The following is a 24,287-nucleotide window of genomic DNA, read 5'->3' on the forward strand; positions in this document are numbered from 1 at the left end:
AATAGTGAAGAGCTTTAAAAGACTAACCACACCAAGTTTTGGTGAAGACATGGAGCAACTGAAACTTTCACACTCTGATAATGGAAATTTAAAGTGGTACAATCACTATGGAATCAGTTGGGCAGCGTCTTTAAAAGTTAAGCATATCCCTACTGTATAATCCAATCATTCCATTCATAGATATTTACCCTACATAAATAAGGATGTTCAGCCATACAAAGACTGTATATACTAGAAGGTGCCTAGCAGCTTTATTTATGATAGCCCAAATTGGGGGAAAAAAAACCAAAACACCTCAAATGTATATCAGCAGGTGAATAAAGTGTAGTATGTTTATACAATGAAATACTATTTATTAAATGGACTGAACTACTGATATATACAACAACATGGATGATTCTCAAGATAATTAGGCTGAGTGAAAGAACTCAGATAAAAAATGGTATATACTGTGTGGTTTCATTTTTTAAAATTATAGGAAATGCAAACTGTTCTGCATTGAAAGAAAATAGATCAGTGGTTCCTGGAGGTGGGAGGGTAGGTGGGAAAGAAAGATTACAAGAGGGTGTGAGGAAACTTTGTCTGGGTTGTCATGACAGTTACATGGGTGTACATAGATATGTCAAAACAAATCAGATTATACAATTTAAATAGTACAGTTGTTTATCTTTAGTTTTACTTTAGTAAGACTGTTTTTTAAATTACTCCTTCTTTGCACCTGTTGGGTATATAGGAGACAGCCATCAGAGTGCAAAAATGAACATGTAGGACATCTCACAACTGGTCCTGTGAAGCCAGTATTAGCCTGAAACCCCAACCAGAAAAAGACACCACAAGAAAGAAACCAACCGACAAATAAGCCTTGTGAATGCAGACACAAAAGTCCTTAATAAAATATTAGAAAACCAAATTCAGCAATATGCCTAAAGGGTTCTTCTACATCATGACAAAGTAAGATTTATCCTAGAAATGCAAAGCTGGGTAAACGTTTGGAAATCAATCAATGTAATACACCGTATTAATAAAATAAAGTACAAACATTATACAGTCATCTTAATAGATGCAGAAAAAGCATTTGACAAAATTCAACACCCTTTGATGATAAAAACAGCAACAATAACACAACCCAGGAACAGAAGGGAACATCCTCAACCTGATTAAAAATATCTATGAAAATCCCACAGGTATCATCATAGTTAATGGTAGAAGACTGAACACTTCCCTCAGGATCAGGAACAAGCCAAGGATGTCCATTGTTACCACTTCTATTCAGTATTGTACTGAAATAGATTTGAAAGGAAGAAGTAACACTATCTGTTCACAAATGACATGATCTTGTATATGGGAAATAGTAGAAGATCCATAAAACAATTATTAGAACTAATGAACCGAAGTTGCAGGATACAAGACCAATATACAAAAATACCATTTGCATATATAACATAAAAACATCAATCACATTTCTATATACTAACACTGAACAATTCAAAAATGAAATTAAAAAACATTTCCATTTATAATAGCATCAAAAAGAATAAAATAGGAATAAATCTAATAAAAGAAGGGCAAGAAGCTGGGCGTGGTGGTATGTGCCTATAGCCCCAGCTACTGAGGAGGCTAAAATGGGAGAATCTCATGAGCCCAGGAGTTCAAGTCCAGCCTAGGCAACATCTCAAGACCCTATCTTAAAAAAAAAAAAAAAAAGTGCAAGACGTGTTCACTGAAAAATTCAAAATGTTGATGAAATTTTAAAAAATAAATAAATAAATGGAAAGCCATCCCATATTCATCGATCAGAAGACTTAGCATGGTTAAGATAGCTGTACTTACTACAAATGAAGCTACAGATGAAATATAATCCCTATCAAAATCCAAGCTGAGTTTTTAACAAAATCTGACAAATTGATCCTAAAATTCATATGGAAATGCAAAGGGCCCAGAATAACCAAAATTTTGATCTTTAAACAAGATCAAAGTTGGACAATTCACACTTCCCAATTACAAAATTTACTACAAAACTATACTAATGAAAACAGAAATAAACCCTTACATTTATGTCCATTGATTTTTAACAAAAGTGCTAGGACAATTGAATGGGAGAAGAATTTTTGTCAAATAAACAGTGCTAAGACAATCACACAATCACATATCCACATACCAAAGAAGTAAGTTGGACCCCCGCTTCATACCACAGGCAAAAATTAACTACAAATGAATTATAGACCAAAATGTGAAGGCTAAAACTGTACAAATCCTAGGAGAAAACAAAAAAACAAATCTTTATAACCTTGTATTAGGTAATAGTTCCTTAAATATGACACCAAAAGCACAAGCAGAAAAAGAAGAGGAGATAGATTGGATTTCCTCAAAATCAAAAACTTCCGTGCTTCAGAAGGTACCATCAAGAAAGTGCAAAAACCCACGGTGTGGAAGAAAATATTTACAAGTCATAAACAAGGAATGTGTATTTCTAATATATAAAGAACCCTTACAACTCAAGAATAAAAAGACAATTCAAATTTAAAATGGACCAAGTATTCAAGTAGACATTTTTTCCAAAGGAGATACACAAATATCCAACAAGCATTTATAAGACAAATCAGAACCACCAAGAGAATCACTAGCAGCTCAATAAAGCTGTTATCTTTTAAAACTGAACAGAATTTAGATTACATGAAACCCTTCTGAAGGCTGACCCCTCAGCCTACCTGCATCAGCACCAGGTCTTGAATTGCATCCTTCCAGCCCTTTTGAGAGCGAGATGACTTGTTATCCTATTTTACAGATGAGGAAACTGAGGTTCAGTAGAGGCAAGTGGCTTGCTATTGGTCTTATAATATTAGGCTAGGAGATTCTAACCACTTATGGCTTTCTGCTCATGAGCTTGAAGGCCAAGCCCCAAGAATGTACAATAATGGCAGGCTCCTCTGTCTCCAGGGGCCCCCAGCTCTCCCTTCTTGGCACAGGCCCCAGCATTCCCCCCTTGCTGATTGCTCTCTTAACCTCTTGCAAGATTGGGAGCAGGAGTCAGGAGAGGAGGCTGAAGGTCCCTGGAATTGTCCACCCTGGATCTGAATCTAGCACAGTCCACGACATGGTGTCTGTGTGGCTTTCAGCAAGTTCCTGCTCTCTCTGAGCCTCAGTTTCCTCATCTGTAAACGGGGGACATGGTGTGTCCCTGGGAGCACGCAGGTGTGGTGGTACCGGCAAAACAACTGGCACGTAGCAGGCCTTCAGTGAATGGGGTTATTTTTAGGGCATCGTTCCTTAACAGAACATTTCCGACCCGTGGGAGGCAGCTGCGGGCCCTTTTATTCTGTCCCTTGAAGACTTGGGACAGGAGCTCCAGAGTGTTGCAGAGCCTCCCCTGTGGAATCCGGAGCCAGGCTCTGCTCTCTCATCTGATGGAGAGCACAGGGTCCCCTTGGAGCCCAGGAGGACTGGCATCTAGTTTGTGACCTGTCCACACTGACTTGATCACCCTGGAGAGGCCGGGAGGGAAAAGGCAGGCCCTGAGGACCTGGGTGACCGGCAGGACATGCTGGCTATGACCTCACTCACTCCATCACTTCCTGTTCTTCCTGCAGGGCGACTCTGGCGAGATGGGCTTCCCAGGAATGGCAGGTCTCTTTGGACCCAAGGTACGGACTCCCATTGCTCACCGTTCCTCTGGGGTCCCATCCATTCACCCCATTCATTCATTTATTCATTCAGCAAATAGTTACGGGGCACTTAAAACCTTGGCTGGAATACCCAATCTGGAACACCCAGAATCAGGCATGAACACCCTCATTCCCTGGTACCTACTCCAGCAGACCTAGGTTCCAAGCTCAGCTACACAATTACCTATCTGTGCCTTGGGCAAGTCATTTAGTCTCTTTAAGCCTTGGTTTCCTCATCTGTAAAATGGGAGCGATGATAGTAGAAGGCTGTTGCAAAAATAAAGACCAGAGGCAGACGCCACATAGCACTGAGCCAGCCTGCTGCTGGCACCTGCTGAATAATTACTGTGGGTGTTTCTTACTTCTGGGGCCTCTCAGGTAAGGCCTCTCTTGATAGGGAGGGTGAAGGTTGGCAGACCCCAGGGGTGAGGGAGGTGCAGGGGCCCTTTACCCAGCAGCAGCCAAGTACAGATAGCCCTTTCTCTGCCTCCCACAGGGCCCCCCTGGAGACACCGGCTTCAAAGGCATCCAGGGCCCTCGGGGGCCGCCTGGCTTGATGGTGAGTCCCCTGCCTGCTGTGGCAGCAGGGAGGGTCGTTCTAGGCTCACGGGTGGCCGGCCATCAGCTGGCTGGGCACCTGTCTTCATCCTCCTCTTGCTCCTTGACTCTTGGGCCCTCTCTGCCCACAGGCTTGGTTCCCACCTTCACACCACTGCTGCCGTTCCCCCCAGCTCAGCCGCCATCCTTCCCTCCTTCCACACCTCCTCCCCTCTCCCCACTCTTGAAGCCCACAGGAGGGGCTCGGAGATGCATGGACTGCGCCTGCCTTAGACAGTCTCCCTTGCACTCCCTTGGGCGCTCAGGCTGCCCTCCATCCCCGTCTCCATGCCTCGGTTCCCCAGTCCCTGGGACAAGGACACACGAGCCTTTCTGTCTCCTTTAGGGAAAGGAAGGCATCATCGGGCCCCTCGGAATCCTGGGACCTTCGGGACTCCCGGTATGTGTGGGGGCTGGGCAGGAAGGATCCTGGGCCCCCTTGTCTCTGTGATTCAGTGCCAGTCTAAGCCTCAGTTTCTCCATCTGGAAATGGGGATTCCCCTCTGGGCCCTGTCTCACTGGGCCGTGATTTGTTGCAGGGTCCGAAGGGTGACAAAGGCAGCCGTGGGGACTGGGTGAGTGGATGGGCTGGGGCTGAGGGGCGCAATGCTGCAGGGGTGGGGGATGGGTGGGCTCACGGGGTGGGGCCGGGGCTCAGCCAGGTTCCCTAACTCTCTCCCCTGCTTCTGTCTCCCTGCAGGGATTGCAAGGTCCGAGGGTGAGTGGGCTGGCCGTGAGGGCTGTGGGGTGGGGTGTGGGGGGAGCACCCTGGGTTTGCCTGGTGGCACATGGTCTCCCTCTGGACCTCCGTCATCCATCTGTGCTAGAGGAACCATCGTCCCTGAGTCTCAGGTCTGCCTGAGGAGGGACTGGGATGGGGAGAGATGAAGACCCTGTGGACCAGAGCTCACTCTTCTCCTGTTCCCCCAGGGTCCTCCCGGCCCCAGAGGGCGGCCTGGCCCCCCGGTAGGTAACTGAGTGCTGGGTGCATCTGGGACTTCTGGGGGCAGGAGGGGGGTTCCTGTGAAGGAGACCCAAGGCTTCGCCGGCAGACTAAGCCTTGACCCTGAACCTCACAGGGCTCACATGCTTCTTGTGGCCCACAGACTCCTGGGAGAGCATAGGACAGAATATCCACCTTTGCCAACATGGAGTCACACCTAGGGGCCAGGCCTCCAGAAAAGTATAGACCAGTCCAGTGGGGCCCGCCAGGCCTCCAGGAGAGCAGAGGGTAGCTTGGTGGGTCCTCCATGCTTTGATGGCCTCCCTGGTCTCCTGACACCCTCCCAGATGCCAGCACACTATCCCCATCATTTAACTGACCTGCTGTCTTCTTTTACAGGGTCCTCCAGGGCGTCCTATCCAATTTGTAAGTTGGAAACATTCTCTTCTGTCTACCCGGGGTAAGGCCTAAAGGGTTCAAGGGAGGAGGCTGCCGGCCCTCTCTGGCCCCGGTGCCTAGAGCCTTAAGCTGGGCCTAAGGATGCCCATGCCCTTTTGTCACTTCATCCTGGAGACTTGGACCTGGAAGCAATAGAAAGAGCCCCAGGCCAGGAGGCAGGAAACCTAAGTTTTTGTTGTGCCCTTGACTATGAATTCAGGAAGATGCTCCAGTCACTGGGGTCATGGTCCTATCTGTGTATTCTCAACACACGGACTGACTGCAAGAGTCCTTACACCTCGGATTCTGAATCCAAAGAGAGTTGGCGCTGGGCGTGGTGCCTCGTGCCTGTCATCCCAGCACTTTGGGAGGCCAAGGTGGGTGGATCACCTGAGGTCAGTAGTTTGAGACCAGCCTGGCCAACATGGCAAAACCCCATCTCTACTAAAAATACGAAATTAGCCAGGCGTGGTAGGTGGCACCTGTAATCCTAGCTACGGGGGAGGCTCAGGCAGGAGAATCGCTTGAACCTGGGAGGTGGAGACTGCAGTGAGCCGAGATCACTCCACTGCACTCCAGCCCGGGCAACAGATCGAGACTGTCTCAAAAAGAAAAAACAAAGAAAGTTGGGCTGGGGGCAGATTGGGGCCCCTGCATTCCTCCCTGGTGGTCGCTGTGGTCCTGTCCGAGAGCATGACTCCTCCCAAGCCCTGTGACGAGTCCATCCCCATTTTACTATTGCACGGTGGCTGGATGACTATTGCCATCAGGCCCCCACAGCGTCCCAGGGCATAGCCTCGAGGAGAGACGGAATGCAGCAGGAGCCCTCAGGCCAGGCGTCACTCAGAACCTCTGCTGTCCTCCTGTCTGCTCTCACTGCCTCTCCCTCTGCACTGTCTTCAGAGACAGAGTGACAGCCCTGACCTCTCCTCTGCAGCCCTCCCTTGTCCTTCTCATCAGTAAGAAAGAAAGGTAAAGGAAAGTAAAAAGATCCAGGAAACAGAAAATTAGAGGATTTTGGATTTTTGGAGTAATCACTAATACTGACTGAGTACTTGTTCAGTGCTAAGGCGCTTTCCTTTCTTTTTGAGACGCAGTCTTGCTCTGTCGCCCAGGCTGGAGTGCAGTGGTACAATCTTGTCTCACTGAAACTTCCTCCTCCCAGGTTCAAGCGATTCTCCTGCCTCAGCCTCCCCAGTAGTTGGTATTATAGCAGCACACCGCCACGCCCAGATAATTTCTGTATTTTAGTAGAGAAGGGCTTTCACCGTGATGGCCAGGCTGGTCTTGAACTCCTGACCTCAAGCGATCCTCCCGCCTCGACCTCCCAAAGTGCTGGGATTACAGGCGTGAGCCACTGCGCCTGGGCTACGGGTGCTTTTCGTGAGTTCCTTCCGGCAGTTCTTGTGAGAGAGTTGTATTATCAGGTCCATTTTCAAGATGAAAAAACTGCAGAAAGGAGTTAAGCAGCTTTCCCCAGATGATGCAGTTAGCAAGTAGCAGGTCTGGGGCTTGACCCTGAGGAGCAGCGCTAGAGTCCGGGTTCCAGAACCCAGGCCTGGGCTGTTGCTGTTTCATGGCAAGACCATAGCCATGCCTCCGCCAAGCCCGGGGCTAGGGTTGGGGGTAGAAAGTTATATTAGACCATTATAGTGGAAGCCAAAGGAGAAACAGGGAGACTGAGGGCATAGAGAAAGGGGGCCTCCCTCTTCTTACCCTGGAGTCGGAAGCCTCCAGAGAGGCTTCTTATCACAACTGACATCTGTAGGATGAGTCTAGGGCAGGTTTTCTGAGACACAGTGCGGTTGACATTTGCATAACTCTTTGTGGTGAGTGACAGTCCCGGAGGATGTTTAGCGGAAGTCCTGGCCTCTAACCATGAGATGCAAGTAGTAACCCCTCCCCGAGCTTGAACAACCAAACTGTCTCCAGATATTGCCAAACATCCCCTGGGGGTCATTGTCACCGCTGCTTGAGAACCACTGGTGTAGAAGATAGCCAGATGGTGCATTGGAGGGAGGGACAAGTCCCCTAGGCAATGAGAACAGCGTGCACAAAGGCCCCACGGCCAGACAGAGCGTGGCATTTAGGAACTTAGAAGTACTACAGTGTGGCTGGAGCCAGAGCACATACGGGGGAGAGGAAAGAGACATGACTCAAGATCACAGTGTTCAGACTGGGTCTTACTACCATGTTGAGGAGTTTGAACTTAATCCTGAGGGCAATGGGGAGCTGTCAGAGTACCTGGGGAAAGGGAAAGGCAGGGTCAGCTGTGACTGTCTGCAGAGGGAGGAAGGACAGAGAGTTCTGCAGAGGGCCTATGACTTGACCAAGATCCTGCCAGGGAATGTGGCCCCGGGGCTCGCACTTGATGGGTGTAGAGAACCCTAAGGGGACAGGATGCATACCTGTCTTTTCCCTGCACAGCAACAAGATGACCTTGGGGCAGCTTTCCAGACGTGGATGGACACCAACGGAGCACTCAGACCAGAGGTAGGAGCTCTTCCCACGTGGGGTCCCTTCCTGGGAGAAACACAAATAAATAAAGGCCCACGTGTGGTCACTGCCCTCTGAGTGGCCTGCATGGAGCATTTCAGAGTCCTGGTCTTGGTGGCCCCTTGCATCCCCAAACGGGGATTGGTACGGAGGCTCAGAATGGGTGGTGAGTCCAGGGTCCCATGGCCAGAAACAGGCCCTGAGCCCTTGAGCTCTCTCTGGAGGCTTCTCAGCATCTCTGAGCTCTTGCTGGCTGGAGTCAGGGCGAGAAGCTTGCCTGGGCCCAGTGCCCACAGCAGCTTCCCAGAAATCACTCCCACGTTTCTCCAGGAGCAAGAAGCTCATGGTTAGCCCACGGGGCTCTGCTAAGACCCTGGCCTGTGGTCGACTCAGCTCCAAAACTCCAGGCTGAGAAGGGACCCCCGTGTCCTCTAGTCCAGCCTGTTGGGAGCCCTCTTTGCAGCCTGGCCTCCTTTGCATGACGGGGAACATTTCTGTTTGTTCCCTGTGCTGGATGCTGAGACAGATAGTGTGCAGTCACAGCCTTGACTTTCTCAGGACTCACAGTCTAGAGTGGTGAAGAGCATGGATGAGCCTCTTACCGTCTGTCTGGGGAGGTCAGTGGAAAGAGAGAGGGACGCCCAGGATGCAGTGCGGCTAGAGAAGGGAAGCATTTCCTTCCGCCTCTAGAGGCCAGTGACACTGCATCCCGGGAGAGCACTGACCGGCAACATCCTTAACATTATTAAGGAAAGCGGCTCCATGTATCAAGCACCTCCTCCCCACTCTGCACTGGCAGTGGAGTCGAGGTTTATTTCTCGTGCACGTGAAAGTTAATTGGCTTGTTGATGAGAGACCTTGGCTACCTGCCAGGGGCTCTGCCCTCTTCCTCTCCCACACATAGCCCCCAAAGTCACTCCACACCGGGGGAGGCACCACGGGAGGAAGAGAGTGTAGAGAATTGTGCAGGAGGGTCTCTGGGCCAGGCCTCTATGGGGTTGGCAATGCTCCACTTCCATCCCATTGGCTAAAGCACAAAAGAGGCTGGGAATGTAGTCTGTCCAGGCAGAAGAAATGGATTGGGTGAGCGGCTGCCGGTCTCTGACACGTGTACATGCACGTACACACATGCACACACACCCATACACACACGCACGTGCATGCACGCACACACGTGACCTCTTCCACCCCCAGAGGAAGGAGGGTGTCTTTAGCTCTGATTTGTAACTCTGGAAGCTGAGGCTTAAGGGGCGTGCAGGAGGAGTCTGGCCAGGGTGACCCTGAATGTCCCGCTCTTTAGCACTCTGTGGTCCCCTGCTGCCTCCTAGTGGAGATCTGCTCCTTCTCTGAGCTCAAGGCCTCCTCCCACACTGGTGCCTGCTGGCCCCAGTTCCGTCTCTTGGTGCCTCACAGAGGCCCGTGGGAGCCCAGTGGGGGCTGGGTGCCCCCAAGTCATCTCCTCCCTGCACCTTCGCTTCCTCCAGACTCTGCAGATAGAGATAGGGGGCCGCTGCCGAGTGTCCCGGGCACCCTCACCTACCTTATTCACAGGGTTCTGCCTGTCCCGTATCAGAGAACATGGTCTGATCCCGAGCTCTTTTTAAGCCTCCGGGCCATCGTGACAGCCCTTCCTCCTGCACCTTGTCCCTGGCCCCAGTTTTCTCATCTGCAAAATAGAGAAACCCAAGCCCTGCTCCAGCCATGACCCTTGGATCCGAGATACCTCCCAGATCGTGAGAACCTGGGGCTGTGGAGGCTTGGACCCCAGCCTGGACCAGGACCCTCAGGTCCCAATGGCCACCCTCTCCTCGTGACAGGGTTATAGCTATCCGGACCGGCTGGTGCTGGACCAGGGAGGAGAGATCTTTAAAACCTTACACTACCTCAGCAACCTCATCCAGAGCATTAAGACGCCCCTGGGCACCAAAGAGAACCCCGCCCGGGTCTGCAGGGACCTCATGGACTGTGAGCAGAAGATGGTGGACGGTGAGAAGGCTTCCTGCCCGGGGTGGGGGTGCTGGGCATCAGTGAGCTGGGGCAGGGGGAATATTGATTTTTGGCTCATTTTGGCTGAGTTTTAGTCCTCGGCAAGACAGATACATGGGCAGTCATTTATTCACTCAACAATCACTGAGCCTCACAGTATGTCAAACTGTGCTTCCTGGGGTGCGACGAATGCAGAGGAGAGGTCCCACCCTTCTAGAGCCCCTGGATCGACATGCTGGGGGTGACCATTTCAGTGCAAAGAGGCAAGAGCTTTGGCAGAAAAAAGCCCCTGAGGCTGCAGGAGTCCCTGGCCCCGGTGGTCCGTCATGTCACGGGTTCCTGGGTGAGCCAGGATTTTTTCCCTTTTTTGAGAGTGAGGACTCTACTCTCTCATCTGTGAGCTGATGTGGTGATGTGAAGGCTGAGCTGTGGAGGCAGACAGACCTGAGTTCCAATGTCAGCCCTGCCTCAAAGTTGCTCTGTGAGCTGGGGTGAGCCATGGCCCTATCCTGAGCCGCCCTTACCTCCTCTGCACAGGCAGCTGGGACCAGATGGCTGGTTGTCCACTCCTTTTTTTTTTTTAGACAGAGTCTCGCTCTGTCACCAGGCTGGAGTGCAGTGCAGCAATCTCAGCTCACCGCAACCTCTGCCTCCTGGGTTCAAGTGATTCTCCTGCCTCAGCCTCCGGAGTAGCTGGGATTACAGATGCAGGCCAACATGCCCAGCTAATTTCTGTATATTTAGTGAAGAAGGGGCTTCATATTGGCCAGGATGGTCTTGATCTCTTGGCCTTGTGATCTGCCTGCCTTGGCCTCCCAAAGTGCTGGGATTACAGGCGTGTGCCACTGTGCCTGGCCGGTTGTCCCACTCTTGAGCTGCAAAGGCTTTGGCTTCCTGAAAATCCCAGTGGAGAAACCAGATGTGAGCAGCCGTGCTGGCTGATGGGGTGAGAGCTCTGACTCCTGCCTTCCCCTGGCAGACCCTAGGAGGAGTCCTAGGCCTCAAAGAATCCATTCAACTAGGTGATTCCCCAATCCCATGTGCAAGTGGCCCAGTCTCTCTCAACATCAATTGTCTCCTCTGTGAAATGGACACATCCCAGTAGCAACACGGGGAAGCACATAGCCATGTGGCCCCCACTCTGGGGGTTCTGCCAGCTGTGAGCTCTGCCCAGAAGGTGTCCTTCCATCTCTTGGCTCATTGAATCCCTCTTCTGCCCACCTACCCTGACTTCATGCTCACCTGGGGCTCGGCAGGTCACAAGATACAGGGCCCATCTTGGGCTCTTCCCCAAATACATACATCACCTCCTCCCACGCTGCCCACAGGTACCTACTGGGTGGATCCAAACCTTGGCTGCTCGTCCGACACCATCGAAGTCTCCTGCAACTTCACGCATGGTGGACAGACGTGTCTCAAGCCCATCACGGCCTCCAAGGTACCCATCAGCTCCCACACTGCCCCCAGGCTGACCCTCTTTATCCCCAGCTTGCCCTGACCCACAACCAACCCAGCTTCTGTTCTGACCTGTGCCTGTCTGACTGTGTGGTCTTGAGAAAGTCACCTCCTCCTTCCAAGGCTGTTTCCTTATCTATAAATTGGGAGTGAGTTGAACTAATGTGTGGTTTCCAGACCCTTGTGAGTTGTGTGATGCTGATGAATCTTCCTTCACATAGATCTTCTGCCTAATGTCTAAAGCAGAGCAGTTGGCCAAGCTGGCCTGGCTTGGGGAGCCGTGACTCATCAGCATGAAATAAAAGGGAAAACGAGTGTGATGCTCATCTGAAGCATGTTGCATGAATTGTGTGTGCAGATACTTAAGTCAGGTTCAATGCCTGTGTGCAGTTCAGGTGCCTGTTTCTGGGCTGAGCATTTTGGATGGTACAGGGCCACTTGACAACGAGACAAGGCAGGTGGCAGCAGTGGAACGTGGCAGGGATCCTCAGTGGATCGTGGGTCTGTAGTTCCATTAAGCCTTCTGAATTTGGGGGCAATTTACGCCACAGCAAGAAGCTGCTCTGTCTGCAGGGGAGGGAAACTGTCCCATTCCATCCCCACACCCCCTGGGGAGGCTCTGGGAGATGCCCTGTGCTGACCGGGTCAGACTGGCAGTTTGAGGATCTCTAGGTGAGGCAGCCAGCCAGTTGCCAGGTCTTTGGTGGGTCTCTATCATGTGCCAGGCCCTGAGCCAAGACAGGGAGGTCAGAATCGCCACTGCCCCTGCAGCCAGAGCTCACAATCCAACAGGGACTTGGTGCTATCCACAGGCTCTCTTCCCTGGTGACTCAAACGTTTGGGGGTCACGCAGCAGACCTGCCTGGCAGATGGGTGAGACTGGAGTTGGTGCCTGGAATGGTGGCATGAGTGCCCAACTGGGTCACCTTCCCCATCAGAATCAATGGCAGGGTGAGGCTGTGCTCTGTGTGGGAAAGCGCTGGAGCTGCCAATCCTGTCCCGTCGTCTGTTCTTGGGTCTGCCACTTCCAGCAGCACCCCACCCCACCTCCCAGGGATCTTGGACTTAGGAAGGGTCTAGAAAGCTCCTCTCATTTCCTCTACACTCCGTGAGGCTCTGAATCTTGGGTAAAATCCTCTTCCTTGCTGGGCCCCTGGATCCTAGCTCGGCCCCGAAGACCACCCATACAGTGGGGTAATGGATTGGATGACACTAGGACCCTCGAAGCTCTGGCTCTGAGTCAGGCAGGCCTTCTCTGCTTACACAGCCAAGAACCTGTGAGACCAGCTCACACAGACCTCAGTTTCCCTGTCTATCAAGTGGGCACACGTCTGGGAGCATTGCCAGGAAAGGGCCCACCGCTGTCCCCTCCATAGAGAGGCAGGGAATTCTCAGGCGAGGGTGCCGCCCAGCCTGAGCCGACTCACTGCTGCGGCTTCCCACAGGTTGAGTTTGCCATCAGCCGGGTCCAGATGAATTTCCTGCACCTGCTAAGCTCCGAGGTGACCCAGCACATCACTATCCACTGCCTTAACATGACCGTGTGGCAGGAAGGCACTGGGCAGACCCCAGCCAAGCAGGCTGTGCGCTTCCGGGCCTGGAACGGACAGATTTTTGAGGCTGGGGGTCAGTTCCGGCCCGAGGTGTCCGTGGATGGCTGCAAGGTAACTCTCAGAGCCCCTCCTCGGCTCTATCCCCTCATATGGGGACAACTGGAAAAAAAATTGTTTGGAAAAATGTGTTTCTCTTATAAGATTATATCTAACATTTTTATATCATCATATATTAATGTGACAGATATAATTTTATCTTTGTGTGATATTATTAGAACAGTTTTCTAAAATTGTTTTTACTCACTTTCCTTTCTGGGAAGCCCTGACGGGAGGTCTGGGCTGGTAAAAATTCTTCAGGTTAGTAGATGCTGTACTTACTTGTAAGGCTCTTTCTTTTCTTTTCTTTTCTTTTTTTTTTTTTTTCTATTTTTTGAGACGGAGTTTTGCTCTTGTTACCCAGGCTGGAGTGCAATGGAGCAATCTTGGCTCACTGCAACCTCCACCTCCCGGGTTCAGGGAATTCTCCTGCCTCAGCCTCCTGAGTAGCTGGGATTACAGGCACGCACCACCATGTCCAGCTAATTTTTTTGTATTTTTAGTAGAGACGGGGTTTCACCATGTTGACCAGGATGGTCTCGATCTCTTGACCTCGTGATCCACCCGCCTCTGCCTCCCAAAGTGCTGGGATTACAGGCTTGAGCCACCGCGCCCGGCCTTAAGGCTCTTTCAAAGAAGAGATATTTCCTCTCCCTGCTCCCACCCTAGTCAGGCTAGTTTCTTCCCCTTCTATTTTTTGGTCATTTTCAAATGCCCTGAATGGGATAGGTTGTCAGGGGAGGGGAAGACAGAAAATTGAGAAAATGCAACAGTCAGTTTCATAAAATGAAACAAAACTGATAATACTACACAGTGTTCGTGAGGGTGTGGGGAAACCAACAATCTCGCATGAAGCTATTGGAAAAAATACGTTGGTAGAGGTTTTCTGGATAGCAGCTCTCATATGTATCCAAAACCTTAGAAATGTACCGATTTTTTGGGGGGGCTAAGCTATGAGGACGCAAAGGCATAAGAATGGCACAACAGACTTTGGGGACTCGGGGAGAGGGTGGGAGAAGGGTGAGGGATAAAAGACTATACATTGGGTTCAGTGTACACTGCTCAGGTGACAGGTGCATCAGAATCTCAGAAATCACCACTAAAGAACTTATTCATGTAACCAAACACCACCTTTCCCCAAAAACTTACTGAAAAAATAAATAATACTATAGTATATATAGATATATATGATATATGTGTGTGTGTATATATATATACACATATAAGAGATGTACTTGTTTTTTGATCTAGCAATTCTAGAACAATACTTCTAGAATTCATTCCAGGGAAGTAAGAATGTGAACAAAGGTTTAGTTACAGTGATGTTCATGACAGCATTACTTTTAAGAATAAAAAAAGTGGAAGCAATCTAAATGTGCCATATAGATCATTGCTACAGTGAAATACGGTATGGCCATTAAAAATGGTGAGGAAAGATGGAAGGGCAAATGCTCATGACGTATGATGAGAACCACGATGGATGTACACGTGCACTTTTCCTTCTGCCCCCAGGTCCAAGATGGCCGCTGGCATCAGACGCTCTTCACCTTCCGGACCCAAGACCCCCAACAGCTGCCCATCATCAGTGTGGACAACCTCCCTCCTGCCTCATCAGGGAAGCAGTACCGCCTGGAAGTTGGACCTGCGTGCTTCCTCTGACCTCTGACCTCTTGGCCCCTCTAGGCCTCGTGGAGGAGGAAGAGGAAGAGGCAAGGGGAGGGTGCCGACGGGCAGATGGTTCCAGGAGAGGCAGCTCGCCTGCCCAAGTGTCCTTGGGCAGACCCCAGCTGTTGTCTGCCCGGTAGAAGTGGGTGGGGGTAGGAGGGGATAGTGTGTCCTTGGGAACAGTGGATCCCAGCTTAGCCCCAAAGACCAACCAAAGAGCCAGCCAGAGCAAGCTGGACCTGCAACCCGCCTGAGCCCCATGGCCTGTCTCTCAGCTCTACGGCCACCCCTTCCCTCCCCAGCTTCCTGCCCAAAGAGCCCCACATTCAAGCCAACTTGAGGGAAGGGGGCATCTTGTCAGCTGGTCCCTGCTAGGGAGCTATTGATGTGCAATATTAGAAAGGAGACATGAAAAAAGGAGAAAAGGAAAGACAGAAGTATATATATATATTATTTAAACAAACACAAAGAAGGTGCGTTACTATTTTTTTTTCCCCCGGGAAATTGTTGAGAGGATGGGAAGGAGCAGCCAGGTGTGGGAAGCGGCGAGATCCTCGGGCTGGGGGTGCCCACGTTTGCTACCTCCCACTGTGAAATCGCTGGTGCTCGCAATTGTCTCTTGTAGTGTATGTGATTTTTTTAAGGAAAAAGAAAAACCCTATTTAAGATTCTGAAGGTGCTACCATTATGTTGCCACAGACTTTGAAGAAACTTTTGGATGTGGGGTATCATCCGCATCTCTCTCTCTCTCCTCCAAATGACAAAGTTTGGGGAATTTTTGAATTTTCCTAGCATCACCCTTGTGCTCATCAGGTAATCTGCTAAGGAGGGAAAAGAAAAAAAAAAGAAAAGAATAAAGTAAAAAAAAAAAAAAAAAAAGCAAAAGCAAAAAAACAGAAAAAAGAAAAACCTACCAGAAACCAGAAGTAGAGAGATTTACCTTCTAACTTATGGACCTTGAAATGTCTGTCCTTTTAAGGCAGCAGGCAGGCCTGGGTGCGAAGCATGTTGGCTTGGCCCTTCACGGTCCTGGAGGGAGGTGAGGCTTGCCTTGGAAGGTGTGCCCTGAAGAGGTCTTGGGTGAAGCCTTGACCTTGACGAAACCAATCACAAAAGCAGGCGTTGGGTCAGGGTTAGCCTTGGAGGTGAAGCATCAACATGGAACCATCTCAGGAAGCCGCATCACCTCTTCCAAGGCTCTCACTTCCAGGAGTCTGTCCTTGCAAGAGGCAATCATCGTTCCTGCTTTTTCATTGTCATTAAATTCTGTAGAAACCCATTATCATTAGCTCCACCTGTAAATTTGTGCCGAGGAGACAGAATAATGATGGTGATCTCGGAGTTCGGCACCATCGTGACATTCAGCGTCGTCTGAATTGTGCCATATCAGCAAGGAAGTTGACGCTTGAATTGGAATTTAAGGTTATTTTAAGTATGGAGTTATTTTTACAGAAGGGGAAAATGTATGTGAAAGTCTCTATTTGTATATTTCTCTCCTAAAGTTGTGTCTCCTTGGGAATTGGGTTTGATTTTTATTATTTAATACCTCACTCTGGCCCGTCCCCCGTCCCCACACTTTCCGTATCCTCGCCCCGCTGCCTGTGCCTGGATGCTCCGCATGGAAGTGCATTATCTGTAGCAGCTCGGGCCTCATCTCAGCGCTCAGATCCCTCCTGCCACCAGAATCCACTGGCCTCTGTCTCATTCTTGGGTTTTCCTGCTGTCCTCGTTTATGTCTCTGTCCACATGTCAGTGTATTAAAACCCCAGTGGGTTCTGTTTCTCCTTTTCCCTTCTGGATTTTAAATAAATATTTAAAACTGAGGCAATGGAATGACATGCCTGTGGTCCTGTGCTGCTTCTCAAAGCTCGGGGATGGGGGACAGTTTCTGGCTGGGCTGGGACAGGGAGCGGGAGGAGATGCTCAGAGGATGCCATCCTTACACTGTAACAAATACCGTGAACTTGGTGGCTTCAAGCTTGTCTCTTAGAGACAAACTTTACTCAACTGCAGCACTTTGGTCTGTGCCTCTGTGGTCATACGTGTTCTCCTGAGGTGTCCCTGTGCTCCATCTTCTCTTTATGAGGACCCCATATTGGATTAGAGCCCACTGTCATGACCCCACCTTAACTTGCTTTCATCTGCAAAGACCTTACCTCCAAATGAGGTCACATTCACTGGTGTCGGGGATTAGGACTTCATATCTTTTGGGGGAACACAATTCAACTCTTAACACATAAGGAAGGGGGTGCAGAGAGGTTAACATGAGCAATTTGTGGTTAACTACACATAACATAAAATTTGCCACTCATGACAGTACACTCACAATGGGATGCAACATCACCATGATCTATTTGCCTGTTATTTTCATCACCCCTAAAGGTAAGCCATACCCATTTTAGCAGTCACAGCCTCCTCCAGCCCCTGGAGAATCACCAGCCTGCTTTCTGTGTCCACGGCTCTGCCTGCTCCAGACGTGTTGTATTACATTGGTGCCAAAGTAATTGCGATTTTTGTCTTTGCTTCTAAATGGCAAAAACTGCAATTACTTGGGCACCAACCTAATACAGGTAGAGTCATACAATACATGGCCTTTTGTGACCCTGACTTCTTTCACTCAGCATGATGTTTTCAAGATTCATCCGTGTCGTAACCTGTATCAGTACTTCATTCTTTTTACGGTTGAATATGCTCTGTTGGATGGATAAACCACATTTTGTTTACCTATTCATAAGTTGATGAACGTTTGAGCCAAACTGGTGGACATTTGGGCTGTTTCTACCTTTGGCTATTGTGAATAATGCTTCAAAAGGAGTAATTCCTGCCTGTCAGATTCTTGAGAGAAGTCACAATAGCATCTGCTGTGGAAGAAGTGAGTGGGTTTAAGTCTGGGAGATGGGGTTGCAATTTAGAAAACAAAAATATAGGATGCCCAGATGAATTTGAATTTCAGATAAACAATAGCTACTTTTTTTTTTTTTTTTTTTTTGAGATGGAGTTTTGCTCTTATCGCCCAAGCTGGAGTGTGATCTTGGCTCACTGCAGCCTCTGCATCCCGGGTTTCAGCAATTCACCTGTCTCAGCCTCCTAAGCAGCTGGGATTACAGGCGCATGCCACTACACGCAGCTAATTTTTTTGTATTTTTAGTAGAAATGGGTTTCACCATGTTAGTCAGGCTGGTCTTGAACTCCTGACCTCAGGTGATTCACCCGCCTCAGTCTCCCAAAGTGCTGGGATTACAGGTGTGAGCCACCACACCCGGCCAACAATAGCTACTTTATAGTACAAGTATGCTGCATGCAATTTTGAGGATATACTTATGCCAAAAATCATTTTACTTTTTGTTTATCTGAGATTTACACGTATCTAACTATCCTGGCCTGGAGCCCATGTTTCCCGACCCTTGTTTCAGATCTCTTTCTTCCTCAGCTTGTTCCTCCTTCTCTAGGACTAAGAATGAATCAGAACTTTTCTGTCCTTCTCATTGAGGAGAAAGAACAAATCACTAACAGTTGAGTTTCTACCCAGGATTTTAGATTTTAAAAATCTGCACCGAGCTTCAAGGTTATCAGTCCACATACAGCTCCGTTTTCTGCCCCCAAACCCAACCCTGCACCTGTCATAGACAGTGAGCCCCAGAGCCAGCCTGCCACGGTTCCACAGAGCCTGGGAGGCAAGGTCTGGAAAGGCATAGTGATCTCCACATCCAAAGCACACCCTCCCATTTTACATAGAGGGCAGCTGACGCCCAAGGAAGGGCCTGTGATCACAGGTGAGGCCAAGGCAGAGCTGTCATTCAAGCCAGGCACAGTGGCTCACACCTGTAATCCCAGCACTTTGGGAGGTGGAGGCAGGTGGATCATCTGAGGTCAATAACTTGAGACCAGCCTAGCCAACATGGTGAAACCCTGTCTCTACCAAATAAAATATAAAAGTTAGCCAGGTGTGGTGGCACGCACCTGTAATCTCAGCTACTTGGGAGGCCAAAGCAGGAGAATTGCTTGAACCTGGGAGGCAGAGATTGCAATGAGCCCAGATTGCGCATTGCACGCCACCCTGGGGGAGGGAGCAAGATTGCATCTTAAAAAAAAAAAAAAAAAAAAAACCAGGAGTAAGGCAAAGCTGTAATTTAAACCCATGACTGCTAACAGCACTGTTAACGTGCATCGGACCCAGGAGTTAGCAGAGGCAGCACCTGAGAGCTCCTTCAAAATGCAAATTCTGAGCCTCACCCCAAACCTACTGAATCACAGCCTCCAAGGATGGGATTCGCAATCTGTTTGTTTGTTTGTTTGTTTTGTTTGAAACAGAGTCTTGCTCTATTACTCGGGCTGGAGTGGAGGGCAGTGGCATGATCTTAGCTCACTGCAACCTCCACCTCCCAGGTTCAAGTGATTCTCCTGCTTCAGCCTCCTGAGTAGCTGGGATTACGGGCACCCGCCACCGCACCCAGCTAATTTTTTGTATTTTTAGTAGAGACAGGGTGGTTTCATCATGTTGGCCAGGCTGGTCTCGAACTCCTGACCTTGTGATCCACCCACCTCAGCCTCCCAAAGTGCTGGGATTACAGGCATGAGCACCATGCCCGGCCACCAATCTGTGTTTTTAACAAGCCGCTTGGAGATCCATTGACTCCAGCCTGAGCAACAGAGTGAGACTCCATCTTAAAATAAATACATACACACATACATATATACATACATACACAGAAAGCTCTGTGAGAGCTGGGAGTGAGTGGTAAGTGGTAACACATGGCACTACAGGAAAAGGTGTGAGGAGGCCTGGGGTATGGAGCTGGGAACATGACGAGTCACAGGTTTGCACAGATGAGCAGAGGTTTGGGTTGGCATTGGGTTTGACTGCCGTGGGTCCTGGAGCAGAGCCACCCAGGAGGCAGCTGCCTGCACTCTGAGGACAGGAGAGAAGTCTGTTTCACACTCAGAGCTCTGGAGCCATCAGTAGTGTCGGCTAGGCCTGGAAGACATGGTAGAGGTTGGAAAAGCCACCCAGAAGGGCCAGATGGGGAAAGCAAGAGGAGCCATGTTAGAACTCTAACACTCCCGGCCTGGTTTCCAAACCCAGGTGGGCCAGTGAGGATGCTGGAGCTGGGCCAGCTCATTCCCAGAAGGGACCGGTAGGAGGTTGTTGGGGGACAGAGGAAACTCTCCCAAACCTGACAGTTCCCATAGTTCCCTATCTCCTGTTGCACAATGGAGTGTCAGGAAACAGCCAGGGGGACTTCCCAGGCCCGGCCAATTCCAGGAGAAAGCCCAGGCTAGCCTGCGTTTGCTCTGTTCACAGTGAATCGAACCCTGGCTTCGGTCGCACCCATCATGGCCAGCAGCCCAGGATTGGGAAAGTGAGGGAGAGAAGAGCAAGAGGAGAGGCTGGCAGGCAGACTCCAGCTCCCGATGGGACACGGCCCTGGGTAGGCTATTCTTTCTCTCTAGGCCTCAGTTTCTCTCTGTGCAAAATGGGACCAATATGCGCTGCCTTTCTTGCCAGGCACAGAGAGGACTAGCATTCAATAATAGAAGAGTGATGGAGGCTGAGGCAGGAGAATCGTTTGAACCCGGGAGGTGGAGGTTGCAGTAAGCCGAGATCACGCCATTGCACTCCAGCCTGGGCGACAGAGTGAGACTTCGTCTCAAAATATATATATATATAGTAGAGCGAAGTGTATGAAACAGAATGGTAGCCAATTGCTTTTGGACCTGTAGAACCCAGTTTCGTACGGTTCAACCCAAGAATAGCGCCATTCAGAATAACTAAATGGCTACAATTTCTTGTGCACGGACCACACACCAGGTGCCATGCTAGGTGCAATCCCCACATTTTCATCTCACGTGCGATCTTGTGGGACTCATGGTGTAACCCTGGTTTTTCAAACCCTGGAAGTCCGAAGAGGTTACTTAAGTTGCCCAAGACTACAAAACAGGATTTGAACTTGAGAAAATCTTCTTGGGTCTTTCCTCCGCCCACACACAAATTTCTTGGTGCGGACGATTTGCTTGGCCTACGTATTCTCATGTGGCAGCAGGTCACAAGTCGGTCTCACACAGACCTTGGCTCTGGCCTTGATGAAGAAAGGTGGAGCGTGGCTTTTTTCAGGAAATGATGTGTTTTGAACAGGTGCGTTTCCCTGATTACCTCCAGCTCACCTGCTGTGTGACTTTTCCCATGCTGCCTCACGTCTCTGAGCCACTTCGTTCCTCATCTATATAATGGGGGAAATGTCCTATTTTCTTGAGCCTAGGATAGATATGTTTTTGCGTTTTGATGTCTTTAAAGGCAGGATGTAGCTTGCAGTCACTGAAGTACGTTTGCAACGCGGTGGTCTTTCTTTCCTCCGCATCCCAGCTTGTCTGGGGGTTGGTCGAACTGAGGGCAATAGTTATTATCACCAGCAGACCCTTAGGAACAAATTTATTTTATTTAAAAAGCATTTTATGGGTGTCGTAGCTCATGCCTGTAAACCCAGCCCTTTGGGAGGCTGAAGTGGGAGGATCACTTCAACCCAGGAGTTCGAGACCAGCCTGGGCAATGCAGCGAGAGCCCCCGCCCCCCATCCCTACCAAAAATTTTTTTTGAAGTTTTTAAAACCAAACATTGCAACTATGAACCAATTTAATCCTCATAACAACCTAATGAAGTAGGTACCACTATTATCCCCATTTTACAGGTGGAGATACTGAGGCACAGAGAAGTTTCACCACCAGCCTGTACTGGCCAGAGGCCTTTTTTGTTTCTTTCATTCCTGCCTAACTTCTCTTGACATCCTCCCAGGGCCGGATGGAGGACAGGGCCAGACAAGCTAGGGAGGACTACCCAGAGCCTCAGTCTTCAGGAGCACTCAAGCACACCTGAAATTTTAGGAGACGGAGAAGATTATACTGGGGCAGGGTGGGTGCCGGATGAGCTTGGAGGAATTACTTGGAAAGTCTCAGGTGGAGAGTGAGACCCCTGTGGGGCAGCCTGAGGGACCGTGAAGACGCTGAAGACCACTTACTCCTGCTGAGGAGAGGCACTTGGAAGTGTGCCTCAGCCTCCCTAATAGCCGGGATTACAGGCACCCACCCCCACAGACTCGGAAGCGCCTCTGCACTGCCTTCACAGGGCACAGTTCTGCTCTGGAAGGCAAGGGCTCTCCTGCTTCACCCTTCCCCCACGCAGGTCACGCTGGGGATTTCTACATGAACAGATAAAGCCCCGAGACCATTGGCCTAAGTACCTGAATGTTATAAATCAAAAGTATTTTAAATGAAGCTGACATTTTTACATTTAAGTTTTAGAAATTTAATTAATCAATTAAATCATGTCCAAGAGATTTGTACAACTAAAAATTATTCACGAAGCTAGCATGCAACCTCTAGATGCCCATGTAGAGGACCAGATTCAATTGGCTGGGTGCAGTGGCTCATGCCTGTAATCCCAGCACTTTGGGAAGTCAGGGCAGGTGGATCATTTGAGGTCAGGGGTTTGAGACAAGCCTGGCCAACATGATGAAACCCCATCTCTACTAAAAATGCAAAAGTTAGCTGTACGTGGTGGCGGATGCCTGTAATCCCAGTTATTCGGGAGGCTGAGGCAGGAGAATTGCTTGAACCTGAGACACGGAGGTTGCAGTGAGCCAAGATGATGCCACTACACTCTAACCTCGGTGACAGAGCCAGACTCCGCTCAAAAAAGAAAAAAAAGAACTAGATACAAGCTGTATGTGGGCACCATCTGCACACACCAGACATACACATTTAGGAGTAATGATGCAATATTGCCAAACGTTTCTAAGCAACCATGTGCAACTGTTGTAAGTACTGCTTGTTTCTAACTCAGGAGGATCTCACTAACCACACATTGCAAGAAAGTAGACTTTTAGTGTTTTTGGCAAAATGAGTTTTTCATTGGCACGCATGCTGAAAGGAAAGAGTTAAAATGTTACTGTGTCTTTTTTCTTACCTGTAAGTTCAAGTTCACTCAAATCCTCTCGTGAAGCAGTGTCTGTCTTCTGTGTCTGCGATGGCATCATCTGTGACTTATCAGGACACTTGGAGCGGAGGGCAAAGCCGGGCAAGGTGGTTCATGCCTGTCATCCCAGCACTTTGGGAGACCAAGATGGGCGGATGTTGAGGTCAGGAGTTTGAGATCAGTCTGGCCAACATAGTGAAACCCCATCTCTACTAAATATACAAAAATGGCTGGGTGTGGTGGTGTGCACCTGTAATCCCAGCTACCCGGGAGGCCGAGGCAGGAGAATCATGTGAACCCAGGAGGTGGAGGTTGCAGTGACTGAGATGGTGCCATTGCACTCCAGCCCAGGAAACAGTGTGAGACTCCATCTCAAAAAAAAAGAATCGAGTGCCAGATGGAGAGCTTGTTTCCCGGGCCTGCACAGTGTTGGTTGTGAAAGAGAATGGTGAGTGATGTGGGTCCCACTGTGCCAGTACCAGACACCGGATCCCAAAGGACAGAGGTGCTGATCTGTTATTTAATAAACGGTCGTGTCTGTGTGGATGTGTGTGTGTGTGTGTGGTGTGGGTGGATGGGTGGGTGTGGTATGTGGGGTCCTCTAAATCCCTGGGTCCCAATAGTCTATCGTGTGGTGCTGTCCCCACAGAATACTCAGCTTCTTCTCAAAATACATGGTATCTGGGCTGGGCGCAGTGGTTTATGCCTGTAATCCCAGCACTTTGGAAGGCCGAGGTGAGTGGATCACCTGAGGTCAGGAGTTCGAGACCAGCCTGGCCAACATGGCGAAACCCTATCTCTACCAAAAATCCAAAAAAAAGGTAGCCTGGTGTGGTGGTGACGCCTGTAATCGCAGCTAATCCCAGCTACTCGAGAGGCCGGGATAGGAGAATTGCTGGCATCCAGGAAGCAGAGGCTGCAGTGAACTGAGATCATGCCACTGCACTCCAGTCTGGGTGACAGAGTGAGACCCTGACTCAAATCAATCAATCAATCAGTCAATTGATAAATGGTATCTGGAGTCTGTCCCCATCATCTCACTCCTGGACCACTGCATCAGCTCCCACTGGTCTCCCAGGTTTCGGCTCCTGCCCTTTCCCTCCCCATTCTTCCCATGCAGACAGAGCGATCTTTCTAAAGAAGCAATCTGATCGTGCCTTCCAACCCCTTTTGAAATCTTTCAATTTCTCTCCATCACCTCCAGAGTCTAGCAAACCCCTCCGCCTGGCTTCCATGCCCTGCAGGCTCCGTCTCCTGCCAGCCTCTTCAACATGAAGTCTGGGCACTCTGGTCCCATCACGTGCTCCAGCCGCACAGACCTTTCAGCTCCCTGTTACACCCACCTTCTCATCTGCTCTCTTCCGTCCTGATGACCCCAATCATTGTTTCAAGCCTCAAATGAAAGCAACGCAAATTCAAAAAACAAACTG

The 24,287-nt window shown here is 49.7% G+C and overlaps 1 protein-coding gene across 4 annotated transcripts in view; it reads left to right on the top strand.

Annotated features, from left to right (window-relative positions):
• The window catches only part of COL27A1 (collagen type XXVII alpha 1 chain), a 158,496-nt gene extending 141,772 nt beyond the window's left edge, over positions 1-16,724 (top strand). For 3 of the 4 annotated variants that reach the window (XM_010335912.3, XM_039474992.2, XM_039474993.2), the window contains 12 exons: positions 3,588-3,641; positions 4,159-4,221; positions 4,606-4,659; positions 4,799-4,834; positions 4,960-4,977; positions 5,190-5,225; positions 5,602-5,628; positions 8,068-8,133; positions 9,954-10,122; positions 11,451-11,560; positions 13,023-13,241; positions 14,739-16,724. In XM_010335912.3, the coding sequence (XP_010334214.1) occupies positions 3,588-3,641; positions 4,159-4,221; positions 4,606-4,659; positions 4,799-4,834; positions 4,960-4,977; positions 5,190-5,225; positions 5,602-5,628; positions 8,068-8,133; positions 9,954-10,122; positions 11,451-11,560; positions 13,023-13,241; positions 14,739-14,885 (999 nt within the window). In that variant the 3' untranslated portion in view covers positions 14,886-16,724. The remainder of the gene's footprint in view (positions 1-3,587; positions 3,642-4,158; positions 4,222-4,605; positions 4,660-4,798; positions 4,835-4,959; positions 4,978-5,189; positions 5,226-5,601; positions 5,629-8,067; positions 8,134-9,953; positions 10,123-11,450; positions 11,561-13,022; positions 13,242-14,738) is intronic. The other variant, XM_074395216.1, reaches the window with a different exon arrangement.
• Positions 16,725-24,287: the final 7,563 nt, after the last annotated feature.

The sequence above is a fragment of the Saimiri boliviensis genome, chromosome 2 (genome assembly GCF_048565385.1).
Source record: "Saimiri boliviensis isolate mSaiBol1 chromosome 2, mSaiBol1.pri, whole genome shotgun sequence".
In the NCBI taxonomy this organism is placed as follows: Eukaryota; Metazoa; Chordata; class Mammalia; order Primates; family Cebidae; genus Saimiri; species Saimiri boliviensis.